Source organism: Myzus persicae, unplaced genomic scaffold (assembly GCF_001856785.1).
Source record: "Myzus persicae strain clone G006 unplaced genomic scaffold, MPER_G0061.0, whole genome shotgun sequence".
NCBI classification, from domain to species: domain Eukaryota; kingdom Metazoa; phylum Arthropoda; class Insecta; order Hemiptera; family Aphididae; genus Myzus; species Myzus persicae.
Window position 1 is genome coordinate 1 of NW_019104360.1, and position 17,360 is coordinate 17,360.

At 29.9% G+C, this 17,360-nt stretch overlaps 4 protein-coding genes across 7 annotated transcripts; 3 read left to right on the plus strand and 1 right to left on the minus strand.

The window, feature by feature from the left end:
• The first annotated feature begins 1,332 nt into the window (after nucleotides 1-1,332).
• On the plus strand, nucleotides 1,333-6,485 carry LOC111041500 (nuclear pore complex protein Nup50). Its single transcript, XM_022325774.1, has 3 exons — nucleotides 1,333-1,775; nucleotides 2,989-3,568; nucleotides 5,307-6,485. Exons 2-3 carry the CDS (start codon nucleotides 2,998-3,000, stop codon nucleotides 6,326-6,328), a joined length of 1,593 nt encoding a protein of 530 aa, XP_022181466.1. The 5' UTR covers nucleotides 1,333-1,775; nucleotides 2,989-2,997; the 3' UTR covers nucleotides 6,329-6,485.
• On the minus strand, nucleotides 6,476-7,203 carry LOC111041502 (ubiquitin-related modifier 1). 4 transcript variants are annotated; one of them, XM_022325778.1, is made up of 3 exons: nucleotides 7,103-7,203; nucleotides 6,904-7,033; nucleotides 6,476-6,825 (listed from the first exon to the last, which is right to left on the minus strand). In XM_022325778.1, exon 3 carries the CDS (start codon nucleotides 6,810-6,812, stop codon nucleotides 6,501-6,503), a length of 312 nt encoding a protein of 103 aa, XP_022181470.1. In that variant the 5' UTR covers nucleotides 6,813-6,825; nucleotides 6,904-7,033; nucleotides 7,103-7,203; the 3' UTR covers nucleotides 6,476-6,500. The 4 variants fall into 4 exon arrangements, with proteins under 4 accessions (XP_022181470.1, XP_022181469.1, XP_022181468.1 ...); XM_022325777.1 differs by having other exon boundaries at nucleotides 6,476-6,830; XM_022325776.1 differs by lacking the exon at nucleotides 7,103-7,203 and having other exon boundaries at nucleotides 6,476-6,830; nucleotides 6,904-7,096.
• Nucleotides 7,204-10,628: 3,425 nt separating this feature from the next.
• On the plus strand, nucleotides 10,629-11,984 carry LOC111041498. The gene is made up of 2 exons (XM_022325772.1): nucleotides 10,629-10,662; nucleotides 10,717-11,984. Exons 1-2 carry the CDS (start codon nucleotides 10,629-10,631, stop codon nucleotides 11,982-11,984), a joined length of 1,302 nt encoding a protein of 433 aa, XP_022181464.1.
• Nucleotides 11,985-12,485: 501 nt separating this feature from the next.
• Nucleotides 12,486-16,606, plus strand: LOC111041499 (DNA repair protein XRCC1). The gene is made up of 9 exons (XM_022325773.1): nucleotides 12,486-12,686; nucleotides 12,757-12,948; nucleotides 13,032-13,596; nucleotides 15,130-15,364; nucleotides 15,478-15,597; nucleotides 15,658-15,774; nucleotides 15,880-16,125; nucleotides 16,199-16,259; nucleotides 16,324-16,606. The coding sequence occupies exons 1-9, from the start codon at nucleotides 12,636-12,638 to the stop codon at nucleotides 16,393-16,395; spliced, it is 1,659 nt and encodes a 552-aa protein (XP_022181465.1). The 5' UTR covers nucleotides 12,486-12,635; the 3' UTR covers nucleotides 16,396-16,606.
• The last annotated feature ends 754 nt before the right edge of the window (nucleotides 16,607-17,360 follow it).

Sequence of the window (17,360 nt, forward strand, 5' to 3'; positions counted from 1 at the left end):
ACGAATGGATCTTCGCAGGAAAAAATTTTTTGTGTCCGTATATAATATTGCATACATTTAGCCCCTTTTTTGCGGTTTTCAAAATGTGATAACATTGATAAACCGATAACATAATTTTCATTATAAATTATAATTAAAATAGTTAAATACATTAATAGTTAATACATTTCATAATACACAATTTGAAAAAAAACACAATATTCTTTATTCACTTACGATCGTCATTTAAAAGATACAATTCAACAATATATTAATGAATTCATTTTCTTTTAGCGCTATAAGAATGATCGTCATATAAATGAACATTTAAAACTCTTGTATTATTTAGTAAGGATTTTCTTATTATATTACCTTCACTCGACGACAATTGATGAAATTCAAGTTTATTTTTTTTTATTTTTAGTAAATAAACGAGGTTGTTTTTCAATATTTTTTTTTATGTTAATTGTATTTATATCTTCAGTTTGCATAGGTTTTGATTCGTTTGTAAGTATAGATACTAATATACTATATACTACCATCTATACTGATTTCTATTCAAAGGGTATTAAATTATGTTCAAGATTCATAATAATTATAAAAATATAATTTCTTTATTATAATAGCTTGATTATTATATTTGTTAAATAATATTATTATTACCATACATAAAAAATAATTTTATTATAATATCTATAAAATAATATTATGTTAGTTGAATAGTTATGTTATTTTAATAACATTATTTTTATAACAATATTTGTGTACTGTAATAATAATAATATCATTACACAATTGCTTTCTGGGTATAGTTCGAATTTTGAAAATATTTATCAAATTAAAAATTTTATTATATAATTTAACTTTTATAGCTAAAGATTGAAAATTTAAAATAATGTTCTACGTAAATAGGTTGTACATTTATACTGTATTCTCAATGAATTGTGTATTTTTTAATTTTAAATTACAATATTGTGTTTTTTAATAACTTATTAACTACATTTAACTATTTTAATTATAATTAATATAATAAAATATAATATTATAATTTATAATTTATAATGAAAATTATGTTATCGGTTTATCAATGTTATCACATTTTGAAAACCGCAAAAAAGGGGCTAAATGTAGGCAATATTATATACGGACACAAAAAATTTTTTCCTGCGAAGATCCATTCGCATTTTGATGGCAACTAGCACGGTAGTTGGATAACCGTGGTAACTACCAACCTCGGATATTTTTAAAAGGGCTACACTGGCTGGCCATTAACCAATAACCACTAACCTTAAGTCGTAACTAGTCGGTATTCGTTATTCAATAAAATGATAATTCGGCGGAGGGTTACCTACTCGCATTGCGCGCCTAATCCGCCTGCTGCCGTCCAGAACCCGGAGCAGCCTGCAGCTATGTAGTCCATATTGTCTTATCAGATTTTATTTATTCTCTGAGGAGTGGTGACAGGCGACTGATCTCTGGAGACTACAGGAGAGTTGAGACTTCATCTTGGGGAGACTGGAGAGGATATAATTGTTGATCGTGTTTGGTTACTTCGTGTATGGTGTATACAGGTTAGCTGTATGACATTCGTAGTTATTGAAACTACCATTTGCTAGTTGCGTTCTATTATCGACAATCACAAATTAACGGTTATTATTCAGCATTAAGTGTACTGAGTGTAGGTATTGCGGAATTCAATCTTACTGTGAAGTGTGGATAAGATTTGTGTTAACTGTAATTCAAACCGTTTAAGCGAATCCAGTGAATCGGGACTACCATTTGACAACAACTAAAAGGTAAGATTCAGCAATAAATTAGTTTATTTATGTATTATGCATGTAGTATCATAGTTTAAGTACTTCGGACGGAATATTTCTGAGATATTTTTCCATTTAATTCCCATACTATGCTTTACATGTTTTATTTGAGAAATGTTATCAATTTATCATAATTAGGTAAATTAATATTTGGGTATTATGCACATGGTCTGTAATAACAAAAATATATATACATTAATTAAAAAATGTTTTTTGCGTTGAGAAGTATATCTATTAACCATTAAATAATTTGCAGAGCACATTTTCTGTGCTACGAGTAGCCGTATAAACATTATCTACTTGCATCGACACATCGCTTAGTTGTGTTGTTTGGAGCACATATTTTAATGTATGCATAGGACCAGTTTTTATCGAACAAGCAATGTCAGTTCAATCCTCAAAACAATAACGCACCACATTTAAAAATTTAACTTTCGATTAATTTTATTTGTGTAGTAGTTGTACCATTCAAATTATCAATTATAATTACCTTAAGATTTTGTGTGTATGTTTCATGCATAACAAGTTATTTTTTCTAATTTATTTTTATTTTACCATGGTAAAAAGCCTTAAATAATTTAATTTAAATAAGTAAGTACATTATTTTGGATATGTACTTATAACAAAATCAATATTTTTTAATTTTTTACCATCTTAAATGGAATCTTATACATTTTTGTGCACAACCTGAAACAGCTGTGAACCTCACAACTACTACTACAAATATTAGCCAATATTAAATTATGATCTTTTAAGTATTGTAAATTGCATGTAATTTTATATTTATTTATTTGATATAGACGGACGCGATTTTGTTAATATGACAATCTTTTCAATAATATGAGTACAATAATTAGTTAGTCATTCCGATTCAAAGTTTTTGCTTCAGATTTTATGCCAATAATATGAATTTTCTTAGCCATTAAACTCCAATACCAATTTTTTGCGGTCTACCAAAATGATTACCTATATACATAATTGTTTGTTATTATTTCTTAAAATTTAAGTTACTAGTTTTGTTGTGTCAATATGATATTAGAGAGCTGTATCAGAACTTCATACTATACAAATACAAACATAATTATAGGTGATGATGAAATTATCAAAATTTCATATGAAAAGTTGAAAATCATTGTTTTTTTTTTATTATTAAGTTATATATATTATTACAACTGATATTTTTGTTTTAAAGGTTGTCATTATGAGTAAACGCAGAGCAGGTAATGAACTAACCAAAGACAATTGGGACGAAGAAGAAGAAAAAGTAGACCCAGGAGTATTTAAAGTAGCAGACGATTCTGTATTAAAAAACAGAGTTCTGAAAAGAGCTAAAAGAACATTACAAAGAGATGAGTCTGGTGAACTGAAACCAATATTTTCTGGATTTTCTGGATTCAACAGTTTATCCAGTAATTTGAATTCTAAACAAGCTTTTTCCTTTTTGTCAAAATCAAATGACACACCCAGTGAGAGTGGAAATCATCCATCTGCATCAACAATTAATTCGTTGACCACATCTAGTAGCTTAACATTTTCAGAAAGTAACAGTTCCAAAAGTTTGACTCCGCCAATTGTTAATCATGTTAAGGTGATGAAACTTAATGAGGCATTTGTCAAATTTATTACAAATGCTGTGCAGAAAAATCCTTATTGTGTGCTAACTCCATCATTGAAAGACTATGAAAAACAAATAAACAAATTTGTCGATCTTACAAGTTTTAAAACAAACACTCCTGATACTTCAATGGCCTCTACCTCAGCTTCTACTAAAGGTTTGCATATTTATATACAGTAGATTCTCATTATATTAAACATCAGTATCCCAAATTGTATGTTATTTCAACTGAATTGAGGTTTGAACTTTTCGGTACTCGTCCAATATGCTATCTACCTTAATATAGTAGGTTACTAATTTAACCTGTTAAGTGTGTGTTTGTGAGTCATATCGTATTACGTATTATGTATTATGAGTTTGTCAACTATGAGTTATTTGTATTGACACATAATTCACAATGAAGAAGAGATGTGCAAACATTTTTTAATTTACTCGATTTATTACCAATTGACCCAACATGTACAAAAATTAAAAACCAAACAATTTGTGGTGGTGAGTTAAAAAAAGTTAGTTGAAAAATAGTCGAAAACATGATTCGGAAGGTAATATTTTTAAAACAATTTATAATCCATGTAAAAGAAAAAGGGTGCCAAACATTTGACTCCATATGCAAAAACAAAAACCATTTTACGTATATGGATACAAATGGTGAGTGTAACAGTGGTTTAAATTTGTGCAATATCGTAGAACTTGTTTGGTTTAATAAACCTGAGGTGCTTACAAAAAGATAAAAATCAACTATAGTCGACGGTAGATATCATATTGGACGAGTTCCTTTTTTTCTGTTTTCCTTGAGTTTTCAACATAACAAGAGCTTACTGTATTTACATTTTGAGTTTAAGGTTAGGGTAACAATTATGATCATTTAAATTGTATATCAAAACATTTCTAACTCTATGCCAGGGCCCAGGAGAGAACATAACGTTTTTGCACATACAGAATTTCAGACTGATGGTACCGACTGGTCCAAGGCCCAAATTTCCCCCACTTAATGCCTTGACTGTATTCATTATATATTCATATATATTAAAGCGTTGAACATACTGAACATTAATGAACCATTGTTGTTGAGTAGGGGATGTGCTAGATTGGATGCGCTCAGGTCGAATCACGGTAATGTTCTCTCCTGTGATAGAGTATAAATGTATAGAATATTTTTTTGATTTAACAAAAATGTATATTGTACCTATGGATATGTACTATTTTTTTCTTAGAATGTTGGTAAAATGAATTAATTTTTAGATAGATATTAGTATAATGAATGCTTACATAATATTTAATGTAGAATAAAATACAATTTTGTATAAGTAGGTAAACTATGATGTTCAGTTTAAATGTACGCTTAGCCAATAAATTCTGGCATTTAATTGATTTAACAGCTCTCAAAAGGAATACACTCATATCCTTTGAAGTTTTTAGTTATTTATATGACTATAGCTCTTCTTTATGTTGTATCTATTGAAAATTGTATAGCCATGTTGAAATTTGATTATTTCTTAAGATATTTTTAACTATTTCAATACCTAATAGAATAATAACTTATTGAATTAAGTTAAAAAATATAACATAAGTAAATAACTACTGGTTATAACCTAAGGACTAGGGTATTATACTCCTGTTTGTATTTACTTTTTTTGTAAAATCTCACTGGCTTCTACAAGTCAAATTTCTATTAGACACTGATTATGTAGATGTTTCATGTTTAGAAATTTATACTCGCTGACTATTTATCAATGTCTGTAGTGTAGAAAACAATTTTAATTAATACCTACTATTATTTTGAGAGGTCAGGGATCATCTCTCATAGAGTTTTAATATTCTCTTTAATTTTAATTTTTAAATGATATTTATTTATTTAAAATATTCTAATTCAAGTTTTTTATAAAAAATTTCAGGATCTCCTCAAATATCGGTAATGGAAAATAAAACTATGCGTACAAAGAACTCTGATGAAGTAAAAAATAATTCTGTTAATGTCCAGAGAAGTGAAACTAGTTTTATAAATCCAATTGGAAATATTTCTAGCAATGAACAATTGTTTAGTTTTGGTAATAAAAGCGAAGACACTAATGCCAAAGAATCAAGTACAAACATTTTCAAACTTGATAAAACGGTCACAGAACATACAGAAGACAAAAATGTAGAAACAAAATTGCCACCATTGTCTTCAGAAGAATCAACGAATACACTACCAGTGACTAATGGATTCAAGTTGGGCGATTTCAAATTTAACAATCAGTCATCGTCAACTTCTTTTTCTAGCAAGTCTCCTGACTTTAAATTTAGTGATGAAAAAACATTGCCATTTAATTCTAATGATAAAAAAACATCTCCCTCAGGTAAAGATAAACCTGTTATTTGCAAAACATTAAACACAAAGCCTCCATTTAATTTTGGAAGTACCCTACCATCCTTTTCATTTAAATCTACAGAACAAAATAATTCTAAGCCATTCTTTAGTTTTGGATCAAAATCGCCTACCTTGACATTTTCCTCTGAAAATTTGAAGACTTCTCAGGAACCCCAAAAGCCAGTAGATGAAGATGAAGATCAACCTCCAGTTGTGAATTTTACACCTATTAAAGAGAATGATGCAATTTTTGAGTCTAAAAGTAAACTATTTTGTTTTAAAAATGGTAAATATGAAGAACTTGGGGTTGGTCAATTGTATTTAAAACCAGTTGATGATAAAAAAATACAACTAATTATGAGGAATGATAGTGCCTTGGGAACTATTATGGCAAATACGTTACTGAACGAATCTGTTAATTTTACTAAACGCAACGCTAAAAATGTTCAATTAACATGTGTTCTCGATCCTACAAAAAGTACCAAACCGCAAACGATTCTATTCAAATTTAAGGATTCACAAATCACTGATTCATTTGAAAATGAACTAATCAAATTAAAGAAGTAATCCCAATACTAAGTTTTCAGATTAAACATAATTGTTTTTCTTATTTATGTAATTTAATGTTCTTCCAGACTATTATAGATGAATAAAGATGCATACTATTGTGTGAGAAATTGTGTTGTAGGTTTCATTAATATTAAATAAACAATAGATAAAATAACTGGCGTTTTAATTATTAACCACCGTGTAACGTAGATATAAATGTAATATTGTCATTGTCCTTAATTTGATATTTTAAATCGCCCAAGAGTTCCCAGTCTTGGTCATTAACAGCTACAATGATGCCTGGCCTCACAGTATTGCCCTTCATAAACAAATCGCATTTGTCTTTGTCGACCAATATGTTGTCTTTAATCCAGAACAGAAGCAATCCTAGTGTCCAAGGCTTTTCTGTTTCAGGCAGCACTACTTTGTGTTTCTTTACATTGTTAAATAGAATTTGAAGTCCACTTGTAAATTCGGTAGTAATGTTCAGTCCCTTTTCCATTTTTTCTAAAAATCTATACTAAAAATTTCAGCTACAATAGGAATGCATATAAAGGAATGAAAATTTAATACGATGTAAACTTCTCTGTTACCTGTAGTTGGTACCGGCTTATATTTATTTTATTAAAATGCCACTAGTACTACGTTTTGACGTACGTGCATTTATTTTTATAAACAATATTCAAGTTTAAACGTAGTTGGACTTTGTAAATGTATAACAGTCTAAATGAGAAATGAGAATTGAATTTATTAATTAAACAAATCGTAAGATTTAAATATTCTAATACTTACATATTATTTGTATTGTCAAAGCATGAAGATAAGAGATATCATTTACAGTCTGTTAGCAATATTTGATAAGATAACTCAGGGATTCCAAAATGGGCGATTGTAAACTCGACCCGCGAAAAATATCTTCAAAAGGTTTATTGTAAACTCAGCCTGTTTTTATCAATTGAAAATGATTGCTTGGCAGTATTTGAAGTAGGTTGATATAGTTAGTGAATTTAATTTATAAAACTAAATTAATTATGTATAGTAATTTACCATGTTTCCCTAATGACATGATAACAGTATTATGTTTGTATTGTAATAACTATTACTTCTACACATAAAATGTAATTTTGATTTTGAATAATTACTCCCAAATTATTTTTTAACCATTGGCTACATTACTAGTTTCGATTTCAACACCAGAACTCATATTTTTTATCTAGAAAAGATTAAAAAACTATTTACCGCGGATAAACAGAACTTATTTTATCCGTGCTATATATGATACTCATCAGACCAAATACATATAACGTACCAGCTCTTTTGAGTGTACATATACGAATTGAAATCAATATCCAGACGATGTAAAGGAACATTTCACAAAAGAACAAAAAAAGACTCCTAAATTTCATACTATAAAGTATACAAATATTTAGTTTTAAATTTTAGAAATTTATTACCAGTGGCGTAGCCATCGTGACCATAAAATGGCAAGGGAAGGGGGTCAAGTATAAATTAAACCAAGTTTATTACATGTTTAATGCATAAAAAAACCTTTTTTAATTTAAATGTATTACTATATTATAATATTAAATACATTTTTACTTAAAATTATTTTTTTATCGCTTATGAAAATATATGATTTAGTTTTAAACCCCTATCGAAAATTTATCCCAATTATGGCCTAGAATGATTGAAGTGTCAACTCGACCCGAAGAAAAATAATAATATGCCATCATAGAAAAGAGATTGCTTAATAACATGGGAAATATAGCCAAAACTTTTCATATCTAATTAAAACCTATCGGACTACCTTATAGTATTTTACATTTATTATATTTTAGCATTATCCCAAAGGACACCATTAGGCATTAGGTCATTAGGAGATGATCCTCATTTTCCTCGACAAATTATTTCGTTTTGTTTTCATTTTCATATTATTAAAAAGTATATATGAGTAGGTATAGGTAGGTATGCAAATTCGTTACAGTAGAATTCAATTATGTTAATCTATATTTCTTTATACATACAGTTCTACTGTACGTGTGTATGTTACTGAACTCCTCCTAAATGACTGAACTGATTTGAATGAATTTTTTTGTATGCGTTCAGGTGACGCCCTGGATGGTTTAGATTCACAATTGGACCCGGTAGGTCCAACTCGGAGAGTTGCTCAAACAGGGATTTTAAGATTTAAGAAGAAAATATTTGTGTATACACGGTTGCTACTTGCTATTGGTTAGAGGAGAAATATAAATATATTTAGTAGAAATTGATATTTTTTTTTTTGTTCATCGGTTGCCTGCAGTGGTTCATCCTGCAGATCAGGTTTAAGCATGCATACAATTTAATTTTCGCTCATTGCCTATCAAACTTGCTGAGTTGCACTTATTGCCACTCATCGGCTTGTCCCCAATCAAAATAAGAATAAAACATTTTTTTATAAACTATAAAGTACTCATCAAGCAGGGTCAAGTTCAACGGGCAACAAAGTGTACGGGATTAGCTGCTAGTATAATATATTTTATTATTTTCACTTTTCAGATTTAATTAGGACGTACAGACCTAGGTATAAAAACAATAGAAGAAGTCAGAAGCAGCTGCTGTTTTCTATAAACGTTTTTATACTAAATTAGAAAACCACGAAATCCTCTAATGGCTCTAATAAAAGGATTACATATCCCAACACTTTGGAAATCCCCGTCGTAGACTTAAGAGAAAATGGTGTAGAGATAAATTAACTTAATTCTATATCAACGCAACTTCCAAATTAAGTGCCACTAATGGGTGGCTCCTAATTCACGCAACCTCATTATGTTTTTTTTCTCATTTCACATATACATATACTTATTACTTATTGTGCTAAAATGTATAGATTGTCTATTAAATATTTCTTGTAAAAATAAAAAATAAATAAAAATCATGAGGTGCTTATAATATTTAATCGGTGAAAATTATTGGGCGTGTTTACAATCGAATATCACTTTTTCATTACCTACCTGCAATTATCGTGCCAGTTTTACAACATAAAAGGTATTTTTTTTTTTTTTGATTTAAGCTTCGGCAACTGAGGCCATTAGCTGTAGGTTGTGTGGTACTGTAGGGGGGGGAACACGTGTGTGTTTTTGTTTTGGCAGAATTTCTATTGGGCACCCGTAGGTTTCTGCCATGCCCGGTTGGGGGATGGCGGCACTTGTTCTCCGGTCACCGCGACTTGTCCGGAGAAAAATGCCGCCCGGTGGCCGAGGATCGAACCGCGATCGGCTGCGTCGCAGCGGACGCGTCAGACCACTCGGTCACCTCGTCCCCCTTAAAGGTATTATCACGGGCCCAGTTTACATTTTCCCTTCAAAATCTTCATTGTTTGTCGAGGGTTGAAATTTGAATCAGTCAAGCTATCAATGGTTGCGCGACTTGCGCCTATCTACATACTACATCAATTATAGTGACTAGGAACTTCTAAGTTAAACTAGTCAAAGATTCATAATAATGAATAATGCAGCATAAACAGTAGGAATTTAATATTTTTTAAATAATTTCCATCCTTGCTTAGATCATACTCATATACAAATATACAATTGTATATAATATAAGCCTCAAGGTACAGTCTATAGGTACAGATAAATTGTAAATTGACAGGTCTACTTACAGCCGTGAATACCACCACAGTCCTGCAGAATAAAACAATAATGATTCAAGATTTTCAAGAAGAAAAATTCGATACGTATCGATACGTACCACCTCATATCGAAGTCCGAGTCCGATACGGGTCGGTACGTATCGCTAGTATACTGCACGTGTAACTTCTTGAACGCTCAAAATTGCCTCGATACGTATCGATACACTCCAAATTCTTCCTTGAAAATCTTGATTGTTCTGTGCAATAAAGCTGATGTCTTACTATAGTCCGCGTCACGAAATGTGGCGGGTGGCCGCCGCAGTACCCCGAACCTCACCCACCGCGTAGACAGTGGTTCTCATTCTATTGTTGCGATTCGGTACGGCGGCGGCGCAGCACGAATATTAACGGCGCTATTGTTCATTTTCAAACATTAGACATCCCTATAGACCACATTCCTTCTTTATATGTTTTAAAACCTGTTAGAGACCCTATAGAGGGACAGATGGTTATTATGGATGGTGGGACATGTATGGTATGTTTAATTGTATTCGTATCTGCTTGTGGCATGTTTTCTTTGCATTATAGTATATTCACTGTTGCTTTGCACACGTCGGTTTGCTGTCGTAGTAATACGTTACAAATATATTTGTTTTTTTAAAAACCTAGTGTTTTGTATATTTATTATTTTTATTTAACATTAAAATGTCATTTAAAGATAAAGATCTACATAGCCAAAGTAAAAAAATAGTTTATAGTGTATATTTATTTTTTAAAAAACTATCGGAATCAGAAGAAATTGACGCCAAATTTTTTATAAAAACGCAAGACATTACTGCCGAGGCTTGCGGAGTATCGAAACGCTCCATTCAACGTATTTGCTCCGAAGTGAAGAAAAATGATCAATTACCTGAGACGGGCCCTTCTTTTTCATCTCCACGTAAATCATACAAGCGGGCAAAATATGTCTCAGAGTTGGATGATTTCAACAGTGATGTTGTTAGGAGGACAGTTCATGAATTTTACGACAGAAGTGAGTATCCTACATCAGAATTAATACTTAATGCCGTCAAGAGCAAAATTAATTACTCGGGAAGTTTAAGTTCAATTCAAAGACTCCTTAGGAATTTAAAATTTTCTTATAAAAAATGTAGCGATGGTCGTAAATTTTTGATGGAGCGTAACGATATTGTTGCGCTTAGATGTAAATTTTTGAGACAAATTTGTACAATCCGCCAAAATAAAGATACACGACCAATTGTATATCTTGATGAAACCTGGGTCAATCAAAATCATTCGCGGACCATTGCATGGCAACATGATAGTATGGTGGGTCCGAAAATCCCTATTGGAAAAGGTGGACGCCTTATTGTTGTTCATGCAGGATGTGCCAAATATGGGTTCATTCAGAATTCAAAATTAGTTTTCCGCAGTAATACTGGCAATTCTACGGATTACCACAGCCAAATGAATTCTGAAGTATTCAAATCTTGGTTCACCCAAATGCTGAACAGCCTTGAAGAACCGTCCGTGATAGTTATGGATAATGCATCTTATCATTCAACCCTCATCGATAACTTTCCCAAAAGTAATACGCGAAAAGCAGATGTGCAGGCTTGGTTGACCAAAAAAAATGTCGATTTTTCACCATTAGAAAATTTAGCTGAACTTAGACAGAAAGTTAAAGCGTTAATACCACTTGAAAAAAAATATGAATTGGATGTATTGGCATTGGAAATGGGCCACGAAGTTATTCGACTTCCACCGTACCATTGCCAATACAATCCAATTGAGCTGATATGGGCCCAGGTAAAAAATCAAGTGGCGACAAAAAATAAAACATGCAAAATGGTCGATATAGAAAAGTTGACTCACGAAGCATTGGATTCGGTAACTCAACATGATTGGGAGAAGTGCGTGAGACATGCAGAGACATTGCAAGATGAAGACAACGAAAAAGAAATTATGAGAGACAGTATGTTGGAGCCAATCATATTGACTTTGTTACCTGATGACAGCGATTGGGGGGAGTCCAGTGACGAAGAAGGAAATTCGGAATAAAATTCGCAATAACATTTTATAATTATATTTTTACTTGTGTATTTATTTTTTTATTCTGCTATCATAATGTATGTGTTATGTTTGTTTTGTTTTTATTATCAATTTATAAAAAATATAATAAGATAACTGATGAAACCTTCATTCAAATTGTATTGGAATATTTTTTTTATAGTAAATAATCAATGGTAAAATACGTTGATACGTAGTGTTGTGATTATAATTTACGATACGTATTATCACTTAAATACAATTTGGAGGTAAAATAGTAAGTTCATTTTAAGGTTAATATAGAGGCGTATTTGAAAAAGCGCGGTAAATTATATTGTTGTTTGATAACCACTAAAGCAAATAGTCCGCTTGGATCGCAGCGGGCACCCGCCACTTTTCGTGACGCGGACTATAGACTATTGTGTTTTGTAGTCGTGTTTGGGAACCCCTGTATGCGTTATCAAATATTGAAATATTATACTATCAGTTATACCAGAATTTACCAGTTGCCAGTTAAAACTTAAGATTTTAGAAGCCGGGCATGCGTGTCTATTTCTTTTAAATTTTTTTAAATTTTTATGTTCAATATTTTACCAGTGTTTATTCCTCTATTAATTACTCTGCTCTATATTTGGTGACTGTTTTTGAAGAATAACAAATGTCATGGGGCCGATTCCAGTGGATCGCATTATAAGCATAAGCAGTGAAGACCATGTAAATATTTTTTCGCTCCAAATTAATATTTTTTTGATAATTTTACGAGCTTGTTGAATTATAAAAATAGGCACATAAAGCGGAGAACATACTTAACGTCTCAGATTCACATCTAACGTGGCGTTGTAAATCAGGTGAAAATCAAGCCACAGTCATTCTTCAATTTTTGAAACCGTCAATCATTAGTTCCATTGATGTTGGAAATGATAATTCTGCTTTTGTAGAAATATTTGTAGGAAAATCTACGTCTGATGAATTTCAAGTAAACATTACATAAACAATATTAGTTGTTCAATAAATGTACCTATCTAACCTTTATTTTGTTTTAAAAACTTTACATTGTAGGTATTATTGGTAACTTCTTCTCTGATGACATTGCATGAATGTAAAAATGGATTAAATGTAAACAAAGTCCGTTTCTTTGATACTGACCACCTATCATTGGCATCTAAGGAATCGTGGGATAGAGTAAAAATTGTGTGTACACAACCATACATGAAACAGAGCAAATATGGGTTATCATTTGTAACATTTCATTCTAAAGAAATAAAAGATGTACCACAAAAAGAGCCTATCCAATCACAATCTATTAGGCTAGGATCATTTACATTAAGAAACGATGATGAGTCTGATGATATTTCATCTGCTGGTCGACTATTTTCCAAGCGTAATGAAAATAGAGACGTTGTAAGGATGCCAGAATCACCAGTTAATCGTCTACTGGAAATACACAAAAAAAACTTGGAAACAGGAAAACAAAAAAATACAAATTCTACAAATATTAATATTCAGACACCTTTAAGGAATCAAATGGTCTCCCAATCTCCAAGAGATTCTGTAAAACCAAAAAAAACTGATTTGAATGTTAAAAAGAATGACATAATTACAAAGGCAGCTGTTAAAAATACAGGTAGAGTAATATCCAAGTAAAATATAATATACACCTAATTTTAAAATTAAAAATTTTGTTTTCTAAGATTACTGATTTAAAAAAAGTTACTCTCAGGGTTGGAGTATATTGTTTTAATTATTTATTTAATTTAAAAAAATAAAAATTATATCGTAGTTTATTTATTGTAAAGTTATAGGATATAATATGACATGCGTATTAAAATACTTTTAAACTATTAATCACATATAAGTAATAAATAATAATATTCTTCATTGAGAAAAAATATTTTTGGGTTTATTTTTTAGGAACATTTATACATTACATTATGTGTTATATATTTATAACATAATTATTTATGAAATGCGTACAATTAGAAAAAATATTTAAAAAACCCACTTAAAAATTCACACTGCAAGTAAAAACCCATAATTGTTTTAATGTTGTTTTTTTTTTTTACATTTTCTTATTCTTTGGGATAATTTAAGAAATCAATAGTTTTTACTAAACATAACTTTAATTAGAAAAAAAATTGTTAGCTTCAAAACAAGCAACTACTAGATGCATGTATGACAGTATGAGTGAACTGTATTTTGCTCTAATCAGTCAACATGTCAATGTCAACATTTGTATGAATAGGTGGTACTAAAAAATGAAACTTATTGAAAGGTTATACTTTAGATCATAATATTATACTAATTATGGATGGAGACATGTTTATCTTACCCATGTAAATAATTATTTGAAGCATATATAAGCGACAAATTTCTGACTGAGATGCTTGATGTGCTCATGAGTGAAGCATAGATCGTCGCATATTCAGCTTTTGGTTTATATTTAATATTTATACATATCAATTTGCATAAATAAATATGAAACATTTCTCCTCGTGCATGTTAGCTCACTTTACGCTAGTGCATATCAAGCATCTTACTCAAAGACTTGTCTCTACTGTGTGCCTCAAGTTATCGGTACATGTGTCTATCCATAGTATATTATCTAAGGGTTATACATTTTTTTTTTTAAATTTATTATTAGAGTTTCTTACCATAAACTATTATAACTTGACAATTACAAACGGTTATGCATTAAGACAGGTTTTTCAATTTGTTTTAATAAATAACTTTATTTTGTTGGGTTTGTGATGAATAATAGTACACATCTGGTAAAACAATTGACATCTGAAGTTAGTAAGCTATTGTGCTTGTACTTGATACTTGCTCGATGCATACTGCGACAAAGCTCTTAAAATATGTTTTTATTTATTATTTTTTTTTTTTTAATATTATCTAATTAATGAATTAATGATAAAAATTGAGTTTATAACTTCAAATAAAGATTGTGATCAATTATATTATACGTAATGAACATTTGTACATTATTAACCATACTTAAATATTACATTTATAAAATATTATAACATAATGTACTATAGTATGTGTATAATTCTGTATTTCTGTCATTAGCATACCATTTTCTCCAGTGTTTTTTACAATTACCATGATAGCATATAGTATAATATATTAATATAATACAACTATAACTTTTTTTAAGCGGCTAAAAAGAAAGAATCAAGTCCATCATCATCACACTTGCAATCTTCCAAAAAAAAAATTAAACTAATGAAAAACCCACTACCAGTAACAAAACCATTCAGTGAATTAATGAACAATGTTGTATTTGTAATGAGTGGTTATGAAAATCCATATCGTGGTAACATACGTTCAAAAGCTTTGGAAATGGGTGCTAAATACAAACACAATTGGGATCTGTCTTGCACACATCTAATGTAAGTAAAACAAATTAAATTTTTTAGAAACAACTTAGGCACATATAAAGGGAAGAGTTATGAATACTCAAACTCCTTTCTTTAATATTTATTCATGTTAATATGTTTTATAGATGTGCTTTTATAAATACTCCAAAGTATCGTGAATGTAAAAGACAAGGAACCTATCGTATAGTAACAAGTGATTGGATTGATAAATGTCATTCAAATAGATGTCGATTTCCTTGGAGAAGGTAGTGTTTAAAATAAAATGTATTCTACCCAAGGATTCTTAAAACTAACTCATATTTTAGGTATGCTTTGGATAAATTGGAACAAAATAAACCTGAAAGTGAAGATGAAATATGTGCTCATACTAATTCTGTTGAAACTGATGATAGTGATGATGAATGGAATAATGTTTCTGCCAAGTACTCCATTTAAACATATTCAAAAAATATTCTTAGTATTTGAGAATTTTTACAGTTCTATATAGTTTTATTTACTTAACCTATTTTTTTTTTTGTTGTACAAAGGCAAGTACCCTCAACATCACAAACAAATAGTTCTGTAAGCCCACAAAATACAACAAAATCACTATATGATTTAGATACTGACATTGATTCAGATTTAGATATTCCTAAGGATATATTAGCTGACGAAAGCATCATACCATTGCCATTTATAGATGATATATTTCGTAATTGTTCATTTTATTTATCTACCAGTTTAAAGCCTTTGCTAAGACAAGAATGTAAGCGCTACATTATAGCACTTGAAGGGTAATACTTATACATCATAACACAGTATTTTTTACATGTGTGTACTTTTTAATATATTAATTTTTTTATGTAGAAAATTGAGTGAAAGGGATACATGTGATTATATTGTTTCAACTGATTCAAATGATTTACAGGTAAGGCATTAATGTGATGTTTAATTTATGTTTAATTATTATTTAAAATATACAATTTTTTTAGTTCAAAAATTCTGTTACTCCACAGTGGATTTGGGATTGTTATGATGCAAGAAAAATACTACCATTAACTTAAAACTTTGTGTTTCTATTAATAAAATAGAAAATGTAATGGTTTAATCCTCGCTGTACTTTAAAGGTGTTATGTAATAATTGTGCTTGTGTTTTATGAAAATAGACAATGGTTATGCAAAATAATTATTTCTAATCATACCTTATGTTGTATAATATATTTATTATTTTAAAGTCTTGTAAAATAACAATTAATAAATTATGTTTTATGATTATATAGTTTTTGTTGATTAAGAGCTTTGGAAATATTTAACTACTATGCTTAGAACAAGATATGAATATGTAATAAGTTCTGACTCATAGTTTCTATTACAAATGCACTCCTCGATATTTTAATTGTAACATGTGTGATGTTACAATTCATATTCAATAGTTAAGAATATAAGAAAATAACAACTGATGAGACAGCTGCACAATTGCTTTATCATAATCCACTTTTGAAAACGTTAAAAAACATGAGTAATTTTTTAGAAGGGATGTTTATATTATTAAATTATTCTTATGTCTATTAGTTATTATGATCACATCTAACAAGTCTTGATAACAATGCAATAAACAACAAATTTTTATTGAGGTTTATTATTATACATTTATACTTAAGTACCTTTTAATTCTTATAATAAAATATGTATTTGTAAAATACTTGATGCCTAGGTATATCTATTATTGACTATAGTCTACGCCAAATATTGTTGTAAATACTGATTAAAATGAGATGTACACTAAATATAAATATTATTATATTAATAATACATTGTCTTAAAATTTAAAATACTTCATGCAATATTGCTAACAGTAAACATAAAGTGTTCCCTGGCGCATGGAATAGGCAAAATAGGTACATTACTGCAATGTTAAAATATGTGGTCCATAATAATTTACATTTTGACTCCTCCCAACTCTGTTCTCCGAGACCCGAGAAAATATGGTTGAGCATAAGCTTACAGACCAAAACGTGTCTTGAGTCTC